The sequence below is a fragment of the Gigantopelta aegis genome, chromosome 1 (assembly GCF_016097555.1).
Source record: "Gigantopelta aegis isolate Gae_Host chromosome 1, Gae_host_genome, whole genome shotgun sequence".
Classification (NCBI taxonomy): domain Eukaryota; kingdom Metazoa; phylum Mollusca; class Gastropoda; order Neomphalida; family Peltospiridae; genus Gigantopelta; species Gigantopelta aegis.
In genome coordinates this window covers 27,076,293-27,095,019 of record NC_054699.1, presented here as the reverse complement: position 1 = coordinate 27,095,019, position 18,727 = coordinate 27,076,293, and the positions used below count along the sequence as shown (strand labels likewise).

At 35.7% G+C, this 18,727-nt stretch overlaps 1 protein-coding gene across 8 annotated transcripts in view; it reads right to left on the bottom strand.

The window, feature by feature from the left end:
* Positions 1-18,727, bottom strand: part of LOC121373100 (myosin-VIIa-like) — a 138,680-nt gene that overhangs the window by 22,528 nt on the left and 97,425 nt on the right. For 6 of the 8 annotated variants that reach the window (XM_041499550.1, XM_041499578.1, XM_041499557.1 and 3 more), the window contains 12 exons: positions 17,920-18,165; positions 17,065-17,244; positions 16,385-16,480; positions 14,553-14,675; positions 13,200-13,307; positions 9,851-9,982; positions 7,990-8,070; positions 6,324-6,536; positions 4,972-5,058; positions 4,073-4,177; positions 1,451-1,677; positions 854-971 (listed from right to left, as the gene is read on the bottom strand). In XM_041499550.1, the coding sequence (XP_041355484.1) occupies positions 854-971; positions 1,451-1,677; positions 4,073-4,177; positions 4,972-5,058; positions 6,324-6,536; positions 7,990-8,070; positions 9,851-9,982; positions 13,200-13,307; positions 14,553-14,675; positions 16,385-16,480; positions 17,065-17,244; positions 17,920-18,165 (1,716 nt within the window). The remainder of the gene's footprint in view (positions 1-853; positions 972-1,450; positions 1,678-4,072; positions 4,178-4,971; positions 5,059-6,323; positions 6,537-7,989; positions 8,071-9,850; positions 9,983-13,199; positions 13,308-14,552; positions 14,676-16,384; positions 16,481-17,064; positions 17,245-17,919; positions 18,166-18,727) is intronic. The other 2 variants (XM_041499599.1, XM_041499572.1) reach the window with 1 other exon arrangement.

Genomic DNA, 18,727 nt, shown 5'->3' with positions numbered 1-18,727 from the left:
ACAATGAAGTTTCGTTTATTTTATAATTAATTTATTCTTTCATTCTGATGATAAACTGCTTAATGTTTTCAGTCTCCTAGTTTCAGATATAATGGACATGCTGATTTTATATTTGATTGATCTAAACGAAATAAAACCAAGGTTCATACATAATTTGGAAGGCAAAATTTAAGCACTTCTTAAGCACTTTTCACAGTAAATTTACAGTTTTCAAGGACTTTTGCATTCATCATATTTAAATTGGTAACTCTGACAAGTAAAAACTGTCAATAAAATAGAGGATACTCCCCGAGTGTCTTGTGATATCAAAATTTATCAGCACGAGTTGATAAAAGTACTTTTTATCAACGAGTGCCGATAAATTTTGATATCACAAGATACGAGTGGGGTATTCTTTTTATCATTCTTTTCAGTTGCAACAGTTGTAAACAATGTCAGTAATGTGGGTTGAATGTCAGCGGTAGACTCGTTAACTAGCGAAATGGCAGTGGCGTGACGTCACTAATGGTAGGTTTAGTGCTGAAACAAACACAGTGACGTAACAAAACATTGTCTTGTGATTAAAATCTGACCAATCAAGATTATAAGAAACCGCAGGAGATATCGCAAATTATAGTGCCAGCAATATCTCCTACAGAAGCCTTTAATGGATGATAATACCAGCTAACACATTTTGACACTGTGAGAACATAAACCTGTGGAAGGTAAATTTTAATTTTTTTTAGTGGAAATGTGCAATTCAAGCACTTTATGTTATGAACTAGGCCTCATTCACTGAAGTGATCTTAGAGCAAAGATCGCTTCAGAGAACAGGGCCCGGGACTCAAATTCAAGCACTTTTCAAACCTCGTACCTTTTCTGAAGGTGGGAAGCAGCCGACACAGAGACAGAGCAAGATCCAGCCACGAGCGTGACTTCCTTTCGACGGATTCTGACTCAGCTGTTTGCAGATCTGGCTGTACACCTCATCTCTGGATTTAAAACAAAATAATAAAAATTTATAACAAAATACCCCAAAACCTTTTCCGGATCTCAATGGATATTAGAACTGGGCAGTACTGAAATTTGGGATTTGGTATCAGGGGTAACTTGAATACCCCCACTCCCCTTCCCTAGATCTTCCCCTAAATACTTCATACTGAGATCAGGTCTCAAAATTCCATGGCCAATGATAAAATGAAGTTTCTCCAGATTCGACATTGGTCGATCCTACAACAGGGCGTTTCCACTTCTGACAGTATCATACTTCTGTAACTTGAACCCTCAACTTCCCTTCCCTAGATCCTCCCCTAAATACTTCATACCTGAGATCAGGTCTCAAAATTCCAAGACCGATGATAAAATGAAGTTTCTCCAGATTCGACATCGGCCGATCCTCCAACAGTGTCGTACTCCTGTAACTTGAACCCCCAACTCCCCTTCCCTAGATCCTCCCCTAAATATTTCATACCTGAGATCAGGTCTCAAAATTCCATGACCGATGATAAAATGAAGTTTCTCCAGATTCGACATCGGCCGATCCTCCAACAGGGCGTTTCCACTTCCGACAGTGTCGTACTCCTGTAACTTGTGCCGCACTTCATCCGTCAGTTTGGACTTCTTCTTCAGGGTAAGGGAGATAATATTCTTCTTCCGTCTACTTGTTGTATTCCTTGCATAGCCTGGCTGTTCTCGTTCCTTTATGACCACAATTATAAAAAAAAGTATACGTTTGTTAGACATTGTACAGAGTGTTGTATTAAAGTCACATGTACAAGTAATTATTTAAAATGAAGTAGAAAAGCGAACAAGAAAAATATGAAAATATGATTAATTGATATTAAAGGAATGACTTTCAAGGACAATCATAAAATAAATTATGCAGTTAACTAAATGTTGCTTAAAACAAGATATCATGAGTGGTAGGTAACATGTATGTAATATATTGGTTACTCCCTGCATATTTACTCAGAGGTGCTATGTATTAAATAGCAAATTACTTTCAAAGACAATCATATAATACATTAAAGGCATATTGTCACAGACCACTGACTTATTTAATGGTCTAACAAAGTATTACCTGAACAAAAATAATTTGATTTGTCCCTAAATGTACTTTATTCAACCAACTTCATAACCACCATACTCCATTTATTAATATTATGTAAAAATAATTGAATTATGGCAATGGTCCATAATTCAATAACTAAAATTGCCGAGAAGGTTGACATGGATTTCACTCGTGGTTCAGTTAAGGTGATGCAATTATCCATTTTTAGAGAAATAAGGTCCTTAAATCCATGACAGTATGCCTTTAACATCAACTGTTACATTCCTGTAATAATAATGTTAAAAAATTAAATGCTACTTATTTTATTAAATGCTACTATTTATTTATTGCCAAGTGACTAGTAAACCTAAAAATGAAAGACAGTCATAATGGAAGATGTCCTAAATTAGTCATTAGTAACTTAAATCTATTAAAGCAACTGTCATAAACTACCAAACAAGTGAATAGATTTACCACAACAAATCCGATATTGAACTCTAAGCTTGCTATACATAAACAAAAAGCATAAAGCTGTATCCTAACTGGACACGAGTGATGCAAGCGATTAATTAGAAATTATTGATTTCAATCGCCGTATCCTAACCGCATGTGTACGGTGCGAAGGATAAATGTGTCGCGCTGCATGCGTCAAGTTATGAAACGGCAATTGAAATCAATGATTTTAAAAATAATCGCTCGCGTCCTTTTAGGATACAGCTTCAATTATCTCTTTTTTAATGTGATATCATCTTGCAGCATTTCAGTCTATTTTCAAACTTAACAAAAAAAATCAATTTATCCCACAAAAACTAAAATTACCTTGGATTAAAAAAAATGTTAAAATTTGCGGCATCTTATAATGTAGACTGTTATGGTGAGTTTGTTTTATGAAAGTGCAAGGCCTGGAAGTTTTCAGGATAGCAGAAAACAACTTTAAATTATAGGAAAAAAAATGGAAACATTTCACTCAGAAAACTCAGAATAGAATAGAATAGATGTTTAACGACACTCCAGCACGAAAAATACATCGCCTATTGGGTATCAAACTATGGCAGCAAGCTCAGAGTTAAACATATACAAGTAGGGTATTTAAACACATCTACAAACTGTGCAAATAAATGTTATTAAAAAATGAATGGAAAAAAGCTTAGATCTCACAGAACCACACTCCACAGGTAAGAAGTGTTGATCTGACAACTTGGATCAGCCATCCAATCAAGTCACTCATGTTTCATCATCTGCTATCCAATCAAATCAGTGTTTCAGTATCTGCTATCCAATCGAATCGGGTGTTTCAGTATCTACTATCCAATCGAATCGGGTGTTTCAGTATCTGCTATCCAATTGAATCAGGTGTTTCATCATCTGCTATCCAATCAAAACTCATGCTGTCAGGTCTCACAAACTGGCATTCATTCAATGTTTGTTATGATTTGCTATCCAATTCAAAATGCATGCTTTATGAGGTTATCATAAGCTGGTGTCCATCGAAATATGGGTTGCCATGATTAGCTGCTTTCCAATCAGAATGTGTATTTTTCAATAACCATCTTCAGAATAATAGTATAAGTGGAAAAAAATCATATGTAAAAATTTACACTGAAATACTGTTCAGAAAAATCCTCAAATCAGAAATTTGTCAAACATGTCTCACTGAGAAAACTACTGTGGTCCAATCAGAAACGATCTTACATAGAGACGGAACCAAATTGTCCAATCAGTAACATTCTTTCTCGTTCAGCAAAACTAATGATCCAATCAGTCATGGCAAACAGGACGACACTAAAAGTCTTTCAGAGTCATCTTGGATACTGCAGCACTAAAAGTCTTTCAGAGTCATCTTGGATACTGCAGCTGGGAACAAAATCACGAGAAACCGAAGTTCTGTGGTCTACGGGCAAAGATGGCAGTGAAAGATGAACGAAGCATGGCACTTGGGTGGCACAAGCACGGCACACGAGAGGCACACAAGAGAAGCTGAAAGTAACTACAACACTGGTTAGAGATTAATGCCAAGAAAAAACGAAAGCATTCTATATTTACCACACTCACCAGATCTTCGCCCAATCGCATCGCTTCCTCTAGATCTTTCTTATTGAACTTACGACCAAGGGTGGAGTAGATTTTCGACATTACTGGGGTGTTGTCCTGAAATAGTAATCACGTTGATTAGTGAATGAAATTACATATTATAAAACCTGAAAAAAGATTTTGGATGAATGACATAATAAAATTGCTTTATAAAAAGTATTGGAGGCACACATTCCTGTAACATACTGTAAATGATATGATATATTAAGATGAATTCTGTGGAATTAAATGTTTTAGTACCCATATGATTAAAAATATCTTTGTTCACTATCAAAGTGTTACGTCCCACTTGAACGTCATACCTCAATGTGTTATGATTAGCTATACCAGAACATCAGTCAAACAAGTTCAGTGACAAATTGAAAACAATTGTGAGTGATAAATAGGGTATCAAGTTTATGTTCCTCATGAAATCCATTTTTTTTTTAATCACTATAGCTCGTGACAGCTGAATATTATTTCATTCAGGACATAAAACATGATACGAAATGGAAGCTGTTTAAATCCTAAAATTATCTACGAAAAACCAATTTGGTCCTTAAAAAATAATTTAAATAATTTGTTATATAACATTCAAGATTAATCTAGTTCTTTAGAAGAAGGAAAAAAAATATATATATATATTTGGGGTTTTTTTTAAACATGCTAGTGCCAAATTGACTACTGATAGATGCAACAGTTTTTATAAACAAAGTTTTTCTGATCTAGGAGTTATAGCTTGTGAGACATTGACTCAAACACAAAACACAAACATTGGAGATAAATGCATATTAAGTTAATGCTGTCACTATTGGAAACGTAATACGTATATCCCGGTTTTTGACAACACTAAAGTTTAAGTAACCTAGTACCCGAGTCTCAGCCATGGCGGTGTGGTACTTGGGTTCTGGCAGGTCTCCCATGAATCGGAGAATTACAATCCAAACAGCCAGGGCAGCCTGAAAATATGCAAAGGTAACAGTAAATATATGTCAACAATACACACAGGTCAACAATGGTAGAAACACAGGTCAACAATGGTAGAAACACAGAACAAGAATATATACAGGTCAAAATACACACAGGTCAACAACATACACAGATCAACAGTACACACAGGTCAACAATGGTAGACACAGATCAACAACATACACAGATCAACAATAGTATACACAGGTCAACAATAGTATACACACAGATCAACAATACACACAGGTCAACAGTACACACAGGTCAACAATGGTAGACACAGATCAACAACATACACAGATCAACAATAGTATACACAGGTCAACAATAGTATACACACAGATCAACAATACACACAGGTCAACAATAGTATACACACAAATCAACAACATACACAGATCAACAGTACACACAGGTCAACAATGGTAGACACAAATCAACAACATACACAGATCAACAGTACCACACAGGTCAACAATGGTAGACACAGATCAACAACATACACAGATCAACAGTACACACAGGTCAACAATGGTAGACACAGATCAACAACATACACAAATCAACAATAGTATACACAGGTCAACAATAGTATACACACAGATCAACAATAGTATACAGACAAATCAACAACATACACAGATCAACAATACACACAGGTCAACAATGGTAGACACAGATCAACAACATACACAGATCAACAATAGTATACACAGGTCAACAATAGTACACACAGGTCAACAATAGTACACACAAGTCAATAATAGTATACACACAGATCAATAGTATACACAGGTCAACAATAGTATACACAGGTCAACATTAGTATACACACAGATCAACAATACACACAGGTCAACAACAATATACACACGTCTCGACCTTAGCGGTAGCCCTAGGTATTTTGGCCAACAATTTCTCATTCAGGCTACCTGGCCTGGTGCTTATATGACTTTTAAGAGTCTAGACTCAAGACTAGAATCTGAGACAGTAATGTCATGACAACAACATACAAGTTGTATATGTGTGACATCATTGGAGATTGAGTCTGGACTCTAAAAACGTTTTATAAGCACAGGCCAAGATGTCTAAACGTGGTAATCTGCCAGGCTACTTTATTTTTTTTGCACATCCAGTTACACTGCCAATCCCATTCATCAAAAATTGGAAATAAATATTGCTTTAAAAAATTTAATTAAAGATGCACTGATGAAAATGAAGTGACTGAAAATGAGTAAGAGTTACTGCCCCTTACCAACTGGTCTCCTTCGTTTCGGAGAGGCAGCAGCGGCTGCCTGAGCGCCTTGCGGATGTATGTGTGTGTCGCGTTCGACTGGAAGTACATGGCGGCAAACTTGGAGAACTTGTACTCCCGGATATCTTCGTCATCCTCATCGTGTGGCCCAATTATCACCTCGCTCACATCCATACCATTCTCCACATGATCGATACGGTTCACTGCCAGATCCTAGAAAAATTAATCAAAAATATATAATATTCACATCAATACCATTCTCTAAGGTGATCGGTACGGTTCACTTTCCAGATCCTAGAAAAAATATTTAATATTCACATCAATACCATTCTCTAAGGTGATCGGTATGGTTCACTTCCAGATTCTAGAAAAAATATTTAATATTCACATCAATACCATTCTCTAAGGTGATCGGTACGGTTCACTTTCCAGATCCTAGAAAAAATATTTAATATTCACATCAATACCATTCTCTAAGGTGATCGGTACGGTTCACTTTCCAGATCCTAGAAAAAATATTTAATATTCACATCAATACCATTTTCCAAGGTGATCGGTACGGTTCACTTTCCAGATCCAAGAAAAAATATTTAATATTCACATCAATACCATTCTCCAGGATGATCAGTACGCTTAACTTCCAGATCCTAGAAAAATTAATTTAAAATATTTAATATTCATATCAATACCATTCTCCAAGGTGATTGGTACATTTCACTTCCAGATCCTAGAATTTTTTTTTTTTTTTAAATATTTAATAGAAGTCAAAAACATTTAGCTAATATAATTTTTTTTAGATGTAGCTAATATTCTGAAAGTTGGTTGAACTGTACATGTGCACAAACTACACTGACATCTCTAAACTATAAAAGACATAATAGTATAAATGTAACACTAATTCAATTAAATATAAAATGTTATAAAACAGCACATGCTATGCTAGTGAAGTGAAAAAAGGTAATGGCTACAGGCTCTTTAAAATATTTAAAACACATGCAGATACAAATGATTTAAAAAAAGAAATGTTTAGTATAAGTCACAGTCCAAAAGAAATACTGTAAAAAAAGTTTGTTTTATTTAACGACGCCACTAGAGCACATTGATTTTTTATCTTATCATCGGCTATTGGACGTCAAACATATGGTCATTCTGACACTGTTTTTTTAGAGGAAACCCGCTGTCGCCACATAGGCTACTCTTTTACAACAGGCAGCAAGGGATCTTTTATTTGCGCTTCCCACAGGCAGGATAGCACAAACCATGGCCTTTGATGAACCAGTTATGGATCACTGGTCGGTGCAAGTGGTTTACACCTACCCATTGAGCCTTGCGGAGCACTCACTCAGGGTTTGGAGTCAGTATCTGGATTAAAAATCCCATGCCTCGACTGGGATCCGAACCCAGTACCTACCAGCCTGTACACTGATGGCCTAACCATGACGCCACCAAGGCTGGTAAATACTGTAAAATGCTGAACATAGTTATATCCTTATAAAGCTAGAAATACTAGAAAATGCATTTAATTATTAAATGATACCACAACAATATCTCTTTTTCAGTAGCAGTGAATTGAATTACTCTGATGGTGAAAGTATAGAAAATGTAACAGCTCATTCAATACATTTGGTATATAGCATATCTTAGATATTACAATGGAGTAACTAACCCTAAAGGCTGCTGGGCCTTGTCCAGTCGCCATAAGAGGCGTCCCAGTGTCTTCTCCGACAAACCCAAATAGCTGCTCCACCTGAAACAATTATTGTAGGTAAAATTCAATTACAAATTACAGGTAACATTCAATAATAAATTACAGGTAACATTCAATAATAAATTACAGGTAACATTCAATAATAAATTACAGGTAACATTCAATCACAAATTACAGGTCAAATGTAATCACAAATTACAGGTAACGCTCAATAACAAATTGCATGTAACATTCAATCACAAATTACAGGTAAAATTTAATCGCAAACTACAATTAACTTTACACAAATTACAGGTACAATTTAATCACAAACTACAATTAACTTTACACAAATTACAGGTAAAATTTAAATCACTAGAGGGGACATATGAAATTTGAAGCACTAAAATTACAAGCAATTTGATATTAAAATTTAAAATAAATATTTTAATTAGTGTCAATGCCAAAGTTTAAAGTAATATATTAAAAGGTTGAAACAATAAATATTAAGATCATTAAAATAATTAAAAAGACAATTATAATACTGGTGTACCTGATTTATAGAAGGTCAGAAATAATGGGGGTTTTAACATAAGAGGTGACTTGTTGATTTCATGATGTTTGGAAGCTTACATTACGTGCCAACTAAACTGATAGACCCATTTCCATGTATTTTAAATGTCAATACTTGATATTTTTAAAGTATAATATGTCTGCATGTTTTAATATTTAAAAAATGTATTTTTAGTCTCTCAGAACTCCATGATGAGTGACCATTATATTGTTTATTAAGAATTTTTTTAATGTATTTTTTATTGCATATATATTACACATAATATACCTGTATGGTTTACTATTGATAAGGTGATTTGTTTTAGTCTCTCATAACTCCATAAGAAGTGGCCTTTTATTGTTTATTAATAATTGTTTCATATATTTTACTGTGTATATATGGGGCAAGACTTTAATAAAATATCTGTCTGTCTGTCTGTCTGTCTATGTTCATTTGTGTATGCTTAATTACATTGTTTTGTGGGCATCAGTAACATATGTAAAGCTATTGACGTCATCAGAAAGTAAAGCGAGGCTAAGTTACCTTTTTGAGGTTCTACAGTGTTTCGTGAACAAATGCTTCAGTTTACAATGTAGACAGACATATGTTATTTACTTAGGAGATTACCATATGGAGTTTTTAGATGTGCAAGTGTTATTGTCTATATCATGCCCGCAAATTCTGACCTCAGGATTTAGACTTTAGGGTTTAAGTTGAAAATGACATCTGTGAGCATCAGGCAGACAACAAAGGCTCGTATAAGACTGAAAGTGGTGCATGAGTGATGTCCAACTGTTGGGTCTATGGTTTACGTTTTGGGCCTATACACAATAAACGATTATTTCATTGTGGCCGGCCGCATGTATTTTGCAGACATACAAATCGAATCTAGACACTCTCAATGAAACTTAGAAAATTTAGAATAAAGACTACAATGTTTTGTTTTTTTTAAGTTGGACCACACACACGTGATGCATCTAGTCTAAATTAGCCTTAACAGCTGCAAACGTAAAACCTCCAAATGGTTATCTCGATCGTAAAGCACAAAACAAGAGTTTGTTTTACTTACAAGAGCATGTATTTTGCAGACATACAAATCCAGTTTAGACGTTCTCAATGAAACTTAGAAAATTTTGAATAAGACTATAATGTTTTTTGTTTTTTTTAAGCTGGACCAAACATACATGACTCATCCAGTCTAAATTAGCCTTAACACCTACAAATGTAAAACCTCCAAAAGGTTATCTCGGTCGTAAAGCACAAAAATGAGATTTTGTTTTTACGTACAAGAGCGGACTCGTTGACATCTTGATCGCGGTCGAACTCAGCCTGCTTCAGTCTCTCCTTTATGTTGATGGCCTCCTGTCTCTGCTTCTGCTCCTCCTCCACCACCTCCTTGTCAATCTTCGCCAGACGCTCCTGGAAGAATGAAATAACAAAATAATGAGTGAATTAATGAATTAATAAATGAATTATTTAATGAATTCTGTGTTTGTTCCTCCTCTATCCCCTCCTTGTCAATCTTCACCAGACACTCCTGAAGGAAGGAAAGAAGGAATTTAATTGATTAATGAATGACTTTATGAATTCTGTGTTTGTTTCTCCTCTATCACCTCCTTGTCAATATTTACCACACTCCTGAATAAATGAAGAAGGAAGGAAGGAAATGTTTTATTTAACGACACACTCAACACATTTTAATTAAGGATATATGGTGTTGGATATATGGTTAAGAACCACACAGATATTGATAGAGGAAACCCGCTGTCGATACTTCATGGGCTACTCTTTTCGATTAGCAGCAATTGATCTTTTATATGCACTATTTCCACAGACAGGATAGTACATACCACAGCCTTTATTACATCAATTGTGAAGCACTGGCTGGAACGAGAAATAGCCCAATGGCCGCACTGATGGGAATCAATTTAGGGAATCGATCCTAGATTGATTGCACAACAGGCGAGCACTGTACTACTGAGCTATGTCCCGCCTCTTGAAAGAAAATGAAAGGATGTAGGTTTTCCTATTTGATAGCTCGTATATGTTAATGATTATATAAATTATCATATCTAACCCTGTGGTTATATTTCCCTGTATATCTTGGACTAGGTGGATAATAAAATGTCGTATCTAACCCTGTGGTTATATTTCCCTGTATATCTTGGACTAGGTGGATAATAAAATGTCGTATCTAACCCTGTGGTTATATTTCCCTGTATATCTTGGACTAAGTGGATAATAAAATGTCGTATCTAACCCTGTGGTTATATTTCCCTGTATATCTTGGACTAAGTGGATAATAAAATGTCGTATCTAACCCTGTGGTTATATTTCACTGTATATCTTGGACTAAGTGGATAATAAAATGTCATATCTAACCATGTGGTTATATTTCCCTGAATATCTTGGACTAAGTGGATAATAAAATGTCATATCTAACCCTGTGGTTATATTTCCCTGAATATCTTGGACTAAGTGGATAATAAAATGTCGTATCTAACCCTGTGGTTATATTTCCCTGTATATCTTGGACTAAGTGGATAATAAAATGTCGTATCTAACCCTGTGGTTATATTTCCCTGTATATCTTGGACTAAGTGGATAATAAAATGTGGTATCTAACCCTGTGGTTATATTTCACTGTATATCTTGGACTAAGTGGATAATAAAATGTGGTATCTAACCCTGTGGTTATATTTCACTGTATATCTTGGACTAGGTGGATAATAAAATGTCGTATCTAACCATGTGGTTATATTTCCCTGTATATCTTGGACTAAGTGGATAATAAAATGTCGTATCTAACCATGTGGTTATATTTCCCTGTATATCTTGGACTAAGTGGATAATAAAATGTCGTATCTAACCATGTGGTTATATTTCCCTGTATATCTTGGACTAAGTGGATAATAAAATGTGGTATCTAACCCTGTGGTTATATTTCACTGTATATCTTGGACTAGGTGGATAATAAAATGTGGTATCTAACCCTGTGGTTATATTTCCCTGTATATCTTGGACTAGGTGGATAATAAAATGTCGTATCTAACCCTGTGGTTATATTTCACTGTATATCTTGGACTAGGTGGATAATAAAATGTCGTATCTAACCCTGTGGTTATATTTCCCTGTATATCTTGGACTAGGTGGATAATAAAATGTGGTATCTAACCCTGTGGTTATATTTCCCTGAATATCTTGGACTAGGTGGATAATAAAATGTCGTATCTAACCATGTGGTTATATTTCCCTGTATATCTTGGACTAGGTGGATAATAAAATGTGGTATCTAACCCTGTGGTTATATTTCACTGTATATCTTGGACTAGGTGGATAATAAAATGTGGTATCTAACCCTGTGGTTATATTTCACTGTATATCTTGGACTAGGTGGATAATAAAATGTGGTATCTAACCCTGTGGTTATATTTCACTGTATATCTTGGACTAGGTGGATAATAAAATGTGGTATCTAACCCTGTGGTTATATTTCCCTGAATATCTTGGACTAGGTGGATAATAAAATGTCGTATCTAACCATGTGGTTATATTTCCCTGTATATCTTGGACTAGGTGGATAATAAAATGTCGTATCTAACCATGTGGTTATATTTCACTGTATATCTTGGACTAGGTGGATAATAAAATGTGGTATCTAACCCTGTGGTTATATTTCACTGTATATCTTGGACTAGGTGGATAATAAAATGTGGTATCTAACCCTGTGGTTATATTTCACTGTATATCTTGGACTAGGTGGATAATAAAATGTGGTATCTAACCCTGTGGTTATATTTCACTGTATATCTTGGACTAGGTGGATAATAAAATGTGGTATCTAACCCTGTGGTTATATTTCCCTGAATATCTTGGACTAGGTGGATAATAAAATGTCGTATCTAACCATGTGGTTATATTTCCCTGTATATCTTGGACTAGGTGGATAATAAAATGTCGTATCTAACCATGTGGTTATATTTCACTGTATATCTTGGACTAGGTGGATAATAAAATGTGGTATCTAACCCTGTGGTTATATTTCCCTGTATATCTTGGACTAGGTGGATAATAAAATGTGGTATCTAACCCTGTGGTTATATTTCCCTGAATATCTTGGACTAGGTGGATAATAAAATGTCGTATCTAACCATGTGGTTATATTTCCCTGAATATCTTGGACTAGGTGGATAATAAAATGTGGTATCTAACCCTGTGGTTATATTTCCCTGAATATCTTGGACTAGGTGGATAATAAAATGTCGTATCTAACCATGTGGTTATATTTCCCTGAATATCTTGGACTAGGTGGATAATAAAATGTCGTATCTAACCCTGTGGTTATATTTCCCTGTATATCTTGGACTAGGTGGATAATAAAATGTCGTATCTAACCCTGTGGTTATATTTCCCTGAATATCTTGGACTAAGTGGATAATAAAATGTCGTATCTAACCCTGTGGTTATATTTCCCTGTATATCTTGGACTAGGTGGATAATAAAATGTCGTATCTAACCCTGTGGTTATATTTCCCTGTATATCTTGGACTAGGTGGATAATAAAATGTCGTATCTAACCCTGTGGTTATATTTCCCTGTATATCATGGACCAGGTGGATAATAAAATGTATCTAACCCTGTGGTGTCTCTCTGCCTCTTCTTTGGCTTTCTTCATGTTCATCTGTTTCCTCAACTTCTTCTCCTCCTCCTGGCGGATCCGTTCAGCCTCCACTCTCTTGGCATACTGAAAACAGAACAGTTAAATACATAGACTATTCCACAGTGTTGTCAAATACTAGTTTTATATGACCAGTAATATTGAGTGATTGTTATGACATGAGCAATATCTTACACTGGTGTGTAATAATACTTAAAACAAAAGAGCCTCTACTCTCTTTGCACACTGAAAACAGAACAGTTAAATACATAGGCTATTCCACAGTTTTGTCAAATACTAGTTTTATGTGGCTGATGTTATTACATAAATACAAAATACTAAACAAGCTTGCCTGTCATACCATTTTTATGAAACAAGCAAACAGTTTTGGTATTTGACGAGCGACACTGTTCACAACCTATGATGGTTTTACAATTTTGTAGCGCTAAAATGGTTTCATAAATATCGGTCCTGAACATGTTTTTTGACATATATTTGCCAGTTAAAGTGTATGTTAGCTATACATATTTAATTTATTGGCTTTAACCAACATTTCTCATGACTAATTTTCCTTGTATAACACAAGAGAAAAAATTCATTTCAGAACATCTAATTTTAACTTTTTTCCAGGGGAGCATGCACCAAAACCTCTATAAAAAAAATAGATGCTTAGCTTTCTGAATCTCAACCAGTCACGCGGCCCCTCGCCCACCCCCACCACAATGTCATGTGATCAATTTGGGACAAACCGTAAATGAATAACATCTGTGAAAACCAGTAGAGTTTGAGAAGCTAATGGTGCATTTGCTAAACTATTGTCATTAGTGAAGTTAGGAAGGCACATATCACCACACTAAATGAAACAAACCCTGCCATTGCCCACAGCAATCAGCAATGCGGTAGACTATTTTAGGTTATATTTTTCGACAGCATTTTGTTTTTTGGCCACAGATATTTTCTTAACTGCAGGGGATGCTGAACACTGGTGAAACTGTAGAAATAAGGAAGGAAATGTTTTATTTAACGACGCACTCAACACATTTTAATTACGGTTATATGGCGTCGGACATATGATTAAGGACTACACAGATATAGATAGAGAAGAAACCCGCTGTTGCCACTTCATGGACTACTCTTTTCGATTAGCAGCAAGGAATCTTTTATATGCACCATCCCACAGACAGGATAACACAAACCACGGCCTTTGATATACCAGTTGTGGTGCACTGGCTGGAGCGAGAAATAGCCCAATGGGCCCACTGACGGGGATTGATCCCAGACTGACCGCACATCAAGCAAACACTTTACCACTGAGCACCACTGCAATATTACCTCTATCTGCATCCTGCGGTACTTCTTCCTGGCGATCATAGTTCTCAGTGCAGCCTGTATCCTCACAACGGCCACCATTCTCTTCTGGACCCAGCGACGAACCAGGAATCCTCGGGCATAACACTGAAATTACAAAAACATTATTCTAATACAAACCATACCAAGAAGACGTGACAAATACTGGTAGCTACTAAACAGGGCCCCGTTTTAGGAAGCGATCTTAGTGCTAAGATCACCTTAAGTGCATTACTACTGTATGTACTTAAGGTGATCGCAGGGCTAAGATCACTTCGTAAAACAGGGCCCATGGGCCTAATTCACAAAGCTCTCTTAGGCTCTGCTAGACACCAAAGCATCCTCTCTTTGCAAGTCTTTTAGCATTGCACTGCGAGATCGCAAAGTTGTGAGAGTTTAGTGAATTAGGTCCCTGATCTTTAAAAAACAACAGAAAAAAGTATTTGCTTTAACCCACTAACTCATCTATTTTAGACCTGTTTCATTTTAGGCTTTTTGTTTTACCACATTAGTCGATTAATTTAAATATAAGCCTAAAAAACATGCACATTAATTCTAACAAAAAAAACAAAAACATGTTTGATTCTACATATTAAATTATTTCAAATTATTCTTAGTTATTAATCAAACAGTCATATAATTATTACTTTACTAGTATAAATTATTTTACAGTAATTCTGTTTGTTATTTTAATCATGAAAAATAAATGGGCCAAATTTACGAAGCCTGTTTTTCTCAAATGCATGTGTTTAAGCATTGTAAATATATGTGGTTTCAGTATAGATTACTGCAAAAGATATTAGCTACTAATACTTTTCTATACAAGATTAACTACACTGATTCTGATATATGTAACTTCTGTAATAATCTTCGTTTATGGGAAGCAGTAACAGATTGGATATTTACTCGAACAGGAACTATAATTCATTTTAATAAAATTATTATAATGTTTGGTTTGATAAATAATAATAAAAGAGATTCTATAAACTGGTTAATAATTAATATAAAATATTATATATACAGTATGAAAATACAAAAGAAATGTTTAAGTATTAATGCTGTGCATGGCATAATGCAACATAGATTTGAAATTGAAAGATATATTCTTTTAAAAACTTGTAAATACGATGTATTTAATAATGAATGGGCAACGTGGCAAACACTATTTTATTGAGACTTAAAGATAATCTCGACATGGAAACAGCTTGTTTGAAAACAAAATTCAGACTACATTTTAGAACAAATATAATACTTTTAATTTCATTTCTTCCATATATATTTCTGGTAGATGTGGGTACATCTGTGAATATATGTACATGTATAATATATATGTGTATGCATTTATGTATGTAGGTATCTCTATGAATATACTGTCATATATGTGCAATTATGCACGAAGTAACTCTGTTCCTTCTTTCGTTTCTTATTTCTTTTTCCTTTTTTCTCCATCTTTCTTTTCAATTTAGGTCAGTGCCCTAGAGGAGTTTAAAGAATATTTCTTATACTAGATATGTCTATGTAATTACCTGTATAAGTTACTACTAAAATATATATGCTATGTATTGTAGTAGTGATTTAGGGCCCCAACCCTAACACTACTTTTTCTTCTGGGACAATAAAAAAATTTACAAATAAAACAAATTATGTAGTTACATTGTACACGCATGTAAGAGGTAAACAGGCTTTGTAAATTCGGCCCAATGTGTTACACATGAACACACAGACAGACAGACACGACAGACAGACAGACAGACAGAGACATGACAGACAGACAGACAGACAGAGTCAGACAGGACAGACAGGACAGACAGACAGACCTGGAAGTTGATGATCATTCCTCTGAGGATGTTGTATCGTGCGGTGAGAATCCGAGATCGACAGATTGCCTGGAGTCGCATGTACGCTTGTCGCATCTGACAACAGAAGAGAAAAAAAATTAAAGTTTATTTTGTTCAACACCACCACTATAACACATTCATTGATTAACTAGTCATCAGCTATTGGATGTCAAACATTGTGATACGTGGTCAGATTAAACCCGCTACATTTTTTCCGTTAACAGAAAGGAATCTTTTATATGCACTTTCCCACATACAGGACAGCACATCCCACAGCATTTGATTTACTTGACATGGGGCAATGTTTGGGATGGCTGCTGGGGGGGGGGGGGGGGGACTCAATGAAGTTGTAGTTAGTTTTGTGCAACACCACCACTAGAGCACATTTATTTATTAATCATCAGCTACTGGATGTCGAACATTTTGATTTATAGAGAAAAACCACTATATTTTTCCAGTAAGGGATCTTTCATATGCACCATCCACCAGACAGGATAGTACATACCACCAGCTTTGATATACCAGTCATGGTGCACTTGCTGGAATGAGAAATAGCCCATCGATGGAGATCGATCCAAGGCCTGCACATCAAGTGAGGGCTTTACCACTGGACCATGACCCGCTCTACCAATACACAAAAGGTGACATGTTTAATTTACCAGTATGAACTTGCGACGTTCACGATAGGTTCGCCATGACGACTGGATTGTGATGATGACCTTCCTCATTCGGAGGAAGCGGCGACGACAGTGCCATGTGCGAACTGACTTCTGTAACACGAGGATCTTCTTCGTCAGGGTTATCTCCCTTTGTTGTTCCAAAAAGGCATCTTGTGCATCCTGAAAACGATTTAAACTGAAATCTTAAAATATAGTTTTGTTTGGAAAGGAAAAGAATGTTTGGTTCACATCTGAACACAATAAAGTTAAAATCTGACACCACTAGAGCATACTAATTTTCTTATTTCCTAAATTCAAGGCCCATAACTCTACCAAATATTAGTAAATTGCCATGAAAGTTGAACTTGATCTGTACCAATATACGATAAAGATATAATTTCAGTTCAATATCTTGATGCACTGCAAAACAAATGTCCTGAAAACTGTATGTGGGACAGATGGACGGAGATGAAACCTATGAGTTAAAAGTTCAAAAGTTAAAAGTTTGTTTTGTTTAACAACGCCACTGGAGCACATTGATTAATTAATCATCGGCTATTGGATGTCAAACATTTGGTAATTCTGACTCGTAGTCTTCGGAGAAAACCTGTTACATTTTTCCTAATGAAGCAAGGGATCTTTTACATGCACTTTCCCACAGACAGGATAGCACATACCACAGCCTTTTGACCAGTCGTGGTGCACTGGCTAGAATGACGAACAATAAAGCTATAATTTCAGCTCAATATCTTGTAGCACTATGATATTTTTTTCCCCAAAACCTATATTTGGGACAAATGGACGGAAACGAAACCTATAGTCCCCTCTGGTAGGGACTAAAATAGTTAAAGTTACCTTAAGAAAAACCTTGGTCCGTCCCAACTGATAGTCTACAGACTGTAAGACGGCCGAGCAGATTTTCTTCGATGCCTGCAGACAGTCCTCCTTGTGCGAGGGTCCAATCCCGTTGACAAGCAGACGGTATCGATCAACAAAGTCCTTGAACTTGTGCCGGATCGGGTAGCCAGCACGTCGGATACGAATCGTCTCCATCATCCCAGAGTATCGCAGCTGTTTACAGCACAGCTCTCTATCAAACAGCTGTAAGAAAAGAAAAACAGTTAAAAGTTTGGTGTATCACAGCTGTTTCAAGCACAGATCTCGGTCAAACAGCTGTAATTGTTTTTTAGAAAAATAGTTAAAAGTATTGCAGCTTTTTACAGCACTGCTCTCAGTCAAACAGCTGTAAAAAGTCGAGTTATGGCAGCTGTTTATAACACAACTTTCGGTCAAATAGCTTTAAGAAGAGAAAAACAGTTAAAAGTTTGGAGTATTACAGCTGTTTATAGCACAGCTCTTGGTCAAACAGCTCCAGGTCAAACAGCTATAAGAAGAAACGTATTGTAGCTGTTTACAGTACAGCTCTCAGTCAAACAGCTGTAAGAAGAGAAAAACAGTTACAGTCTGGGGTTATGGCAGCTGTTTACAGCACAGTTCTCAGTTACACAGCTGTAAGAAGAGAAAAACACTTAAAAGTTTGGAGTATTGCAGCCGTTTACAGACCAGCTCTAAGTCAAACAGCTGTAAGAAGAGGAAAACAGTCAAAAAGCTGTAAAAAAAAGAGGAGAGAAATGGTTATAGTCTGGAGTATCACAGCTGTTTA